The sequence below is a fragment of the Humulus lupulus genome, chromosome 8 (genome assembly GCF_963169125.1).
Source record: "Humulus lupulus chromosome 8, drHumLupu1.1, whole genome shotgun sequence".
In the NCBI taxonomy this organism is placed as follows: domain Eukaryota; kingdom Viridiplantae; phylum Streptophyta; class Magnoliopsida; order Rosales; family Cannabaceae; genus Humulus; species Humulus lupulus.
This window is the reverse complement of record NC_084800.1, coordinates 26,540,086-26,544,520: the sequence shown is the minus strand read 5'-3', so window position 1 is coordinate 26,544,520 and position 4,435 is coordinate 26,540,086. Positions and strand designations below refer to the sequence as shown.

At 36.9% G+C, this 4,435-nt stretch overlaps 1 protein-coding gene across 1 annotated transcript; it reads left to right on the top strand.

Annotated features, from left to right (window-relative positions):
- The first annotated feature begins 1,502 nt into the window (after positions 1–1,502).
- Positions 1,503–2,540, top strand: LOC133795173 (uncharacterized). Its single transcript, XM_062232626.1, has 2 exons — positions 1,503–1,730; positions 1,821–2,540. Exons 1-2 carry the CDS (start codon positions 1,503–1,505, stop codon positions 2,538–2,540), a joined length of 948 nt encoding a protein of 315 aa, XP_062088610.1.
- Positions 2,541–4,435: the final 1,895 nt, after the last annotated feature.

Here is a 4,435-nt window from a genome sequence, read left to right as displayed (position 1 = left end):
ATGCTTAAACCAGAATTCACTTTGTTAAAGGGATAGAGAAAAAACACAGGATCCTCTTTGTAAATTGACTGACAATGAACTACTATCCATTTAGGTCATTCAACAGTTCCACAAAAGTATGTCTGATTTTAGCTTTAAAATGAAGTAACACCAGATCCACTTCTAACTTTAATCATAAATATGAGTTGCCTTCCAATAAATATTGTATTAGTTTTACCTACCTAAAACATGCTGAGCACTAAGCCTTTAAGAAGGATTTGTACAAAGCATACTCTTAATCAAATTTGTAGCTAATTCTAAAATATGATCCCAAGGATTAGATGGGAACCTAAGATCAGCTAGCCTAACAACATCAAATATTCGTTAAGATGGTACATTGAATTCAAAGGCTTTTTGGATCTTGTTCTCAGTATTTGCATGAAACCATGCTATCTCGAACCCAGCTTTGAATTTTTGTGAGTATCAGACTCATTTTTGTGATCTTTGGAAGAGCTTATTTCAGAGTCTGAGCTTCTAAAATAATCTTCTAATACACAAATTCTTCGTCATATTTAGCAAGTTATCTATCTAAAAAAAACAGATTGTTGCATAAATTTCCCGGTGGGAAATCCAAATAATGAAAAAGATGAAGATTATTATATGATTATTGTACCTTGAGCTAAAACTGGAGTACTGGTGATTTTCCCACATAAACCATGTTAAATCATCAAACAGGTTTGCAGTAATCTGTAAATATAAATTTACCCAATACAACGATGAAATCTTGTCTCTCTCTTTATATGTATATGAATTGAATCTATATAGGCATTGTAGACTTTGAATCGTAGTAACTAAAATTAGTGGAAAATGAAAAGGCTTAGTTATATCCCATAAAGATACGAAATACTTTGTTACAAAACGACGGTTGTGTAATACATACTTATATATGTATAAACATAACACAAACTGCAAATACAATATTGGATGCAAAACGACGAACTTGAAAGTTGAAACATTAAACAAGAAAAATCGGAGAGAAAATGACTGTACCAGTAATGGTGTAAGCCATGGTTATCTCAAATTTACAGTTTTCCTTCGTCAACGGAAAAAAAAAACTCAGAGAGAGTAGGAAGAATAAAAGGCAAGGAAGAAGAGAAAGTCGAATTTTCCCTTCGTTTTATGAATGAATATTGGTTATATAAGGTTTTTTTATTGTTTTTTTATCAGTCATTTAATTCCCATGAATTTTTGGTTTTTTTTTTTTATCAATATGAATTTCGTGTTTTTATTCAAAGTTTTCCCATTAAATTTGGGAAAAAAATTTCTCCATATTTTTGTAAAGTTTTAGTATAAAAGTTACATTTATGAAAATTTTCATTTTTAGTATGAACCAATAAAAGGACAAAACAATCACTATCTATTAGAAAGTGGTTCAAATCAAACAATTAATACAACAAAGAAAAATAAAACCATAATAATAGTTAAAGAAAAAAATTAGGCATGAGACTCGGGTTTCTCTCTCCATGGTGAGGAGATGCAAACTTATGCAGAAGCCTGAAATTCGATTTGTATCGCGAGAGCTCCCTTCATCCAATGGACGAGAAGCCAATGAGAATGCTCAAATGGCTACCGAAGAGAAATTTGCTAATATTGTTGTAGAGTTTCCAGACCTAGGGGAATTTGGGTCGCCTGAGGAGAAAGTTGATGAACTTGGGGTTGTTCGATCTGCATTGAAATCTTGGGCTAATAAAGTTGAAGGCTCAAAATTCCAAGACACGGCCAAGGAGAAGTGGGCTCGATTCAAAGAAAATTTGCCTAACTATGGAAGTTCTTAGTTACAGTATGAAGAATCGATTCAGAGGGATGGAAAGCTGATTGCGCAATTGGATGTTGATGAAATTGAAGTAGAGGCTTCGTTCTGGAAGTCTGCTATGATCTGTGTGGTTGTAGGTGTGAATCCTCCATTTGCTGTGTTTGAAGGTTTCATCAAGAGAATTTGGGGAAATATGGGGATAGAAATGGTGGCTCGTATGAATGCTAGGTACACGATGGTGAAATTCAAGGATGAGGCTACTCGAGATATGGTGCTGGAAACTGGTGTTGTGCATTTTGATAAGAAACCAGTCATTCTCCAACCGTGGACGACTGAGCTTGATTCCTTAAGGTTAGTGAAATTTGTTCCAGTTTGGATTCGTTTACTTGATTTAGGACTTCAATATTGGGGTGTTAAATGCTTGAGTGCTCTTGTTAGTACTGTTGGCAAACCTATTATGGTTGATAAGGTTACTAAAGATAGATCAATGATAAAGTTTGCCCGAGTTCTTGTGGACATGGAAATAGCTGATAATCCTCCTAAAATTATTAGCTACATTAATGAAAGAGGCCAATTAATGGACCAGATTATAGAATATGAGTGGTTACCTACAAAATTCCCTCATTGTAAGAAATTTGGGCATTCAGAAGCTACTTGTAAACGAGTGATTGGTGTAGTTTGGAGAAAGAAGGAGGTGAAAGAGCAAAGTTCTACTAAATCAGGCAAAATTGTGAACAATGACAAATGAAAGGCTGTGGTGATCACTAAGGATACTCAGGATAAATAGTAGGGTCAAAAGGATGAGGCTCGAACTAATAATTCAGAGAAGGATGAGCAATGGTCAGTTCCGAAGAGAATTGGGATTGTGAAACCATCAGGTCCTATTTAACCTACTCAGACAAGGAATGCGTACAGTGTGCTCCAAGGGTAGCAACAGGGGGTCTCAAATCTGTCAATGCAAAAATCTCATGATAATGGAATTTTGCAATATTCTAAGTTGGAACTTTAAGAGGTTGAACAAAAGGAATAAGAAGAGATCGGTCTTAGATATCTGCATATTAAATAAGGTTGGTATTGGGGCTTTGCTTGAAACAAAGGTGAAGGGTGAGAAAATAAAAGACATGATGCAAACTGTTTTTGCTGGTTAGGACTACTTCAATAATACTTGTTTGGAGGGGCACATTTTTTTAATGTGGAAAGCTAGATTTGTGGAGATTCCATTGATTCAAGAAAGTAATCAATTTGTGCACTGTAGGGTTAAAAAATTTGGTAAAAACCAAGATTTTTGTCTAACTATAGTGTATATTTCTAATAATCTGGAAGATAAGAAGACCCTTTGGCAGGATTTAGCTCATCTGAATTTTCCAAAGAAGCCTTGGATCATGGCAGGGGATTTCAATGTTGTTTTTGATGCCGCTGATAGAATTGGAGGGAGGTCTATTTCTAATTTGGAGATGGAGGATTCTCGACAATGGCAAGCTTTAGGTTTAGCTGATGAAATGAAGGTTGTAGGGTCTACTTATACTTGGTCGAATAAGCAAGAAAATTGTAATGCCCCGGATTCCCTATTATGGTTAATGGCTGGATTAATAGGCCGGGAGGGCCATAACTGTTTAATTATGCCATTAAATGTGTTTATGCATGCTTATGAGAATTATGTTATAATATGATGTTAAATGCATGCATGTGGGTCCACATTTGGTTATAGGGGTATTTTGGTAATTTGGCCCGTTGAGGGTATAATTGAATATATGTTTGCGTGTTAATGATATATTGTGAGACCACATTATAATGTGGATTGGTTCGAGTATTTCGACGTGAGACGATCTTTAAACATGATTTATCGGTTTGGTCATAACAGGTTTGAGCTCGGGGCTCAGGGTGAGTCTCGGGGTGTTATTTATGGTCATGGCGTTACCGGGGATTATAGGGTAACGGGATATGAATTATTGGTGTTTGAGGATCTTGAGATTAGCAGGAATTGGGAAGCGTTAATTATAATTAACGGGATAGGCGGAAAGTACCAATTTTGCCCTTGAGGTGGCTTTAGAGGCTTAGGATGACACAAGGGTATTTTGGTCTTTTTGGGAGGATATATGTGACTTAAGTGGCTTAGGAAGCTGTAGAATAAACAGAGTAAAAATAGGGGTTTGCTTCCTTCTCTTCCCGTACCTTCTTCTTGCTTCATCTTCTTCACTTTTCCTTTGAGGGTTTTGAGTTCTTGGTGGAGATTCAAGCTAGGGAAACTTAAGGGCTAGATTGGAGACTTGGTTTAGCTTGTAAGGAAGGTTCAAAACCGGTTCCAAGGTGAGTTTTAGCCACTGGTTTTATACATGCTCTGTTTTTCGTTTTAGCTTTCAATTCATGGTTTTTGATGTGGGAAGTGAGAATCAAAGGGGGTTTTTGTGTGTGTTTTGATTGGGGTTTGATGAGGGTGAGCTATGGGTGTTATTTGGGGGGTTTAACTGAGTGTTTGGAGGAGGTTTGGAGTTGGTTCGAAGGGTTAGTTCCAAGGGAAAACGCAGGGGAGAGTTGGCTGGTGCGTGCTGGTTCTTGGCTGTTTTGCGTAATGAGCCGCGGCCTGTCTATGGCGTGCCGCGGCCTATGATGGCTGGAAATGTGAAAATGGCCCTGTCAGGAGGG

Coding starts and splice junctions, on each gene's coding strand:
- LOC133795173 (XM_062232626.1), top strand. CDS start 1,503: ATGGTGAGGAGATGCAAACTTATGCAGAAGCCTGAAATTCGATTTGTA. Junction 1,731..1,820: donor TGAAATCTTGGGCTAATAAA/GTTGAAGGCTCA, acceptor TCTTAGTTACAG/TATGAAGAATCGATTCAGAG.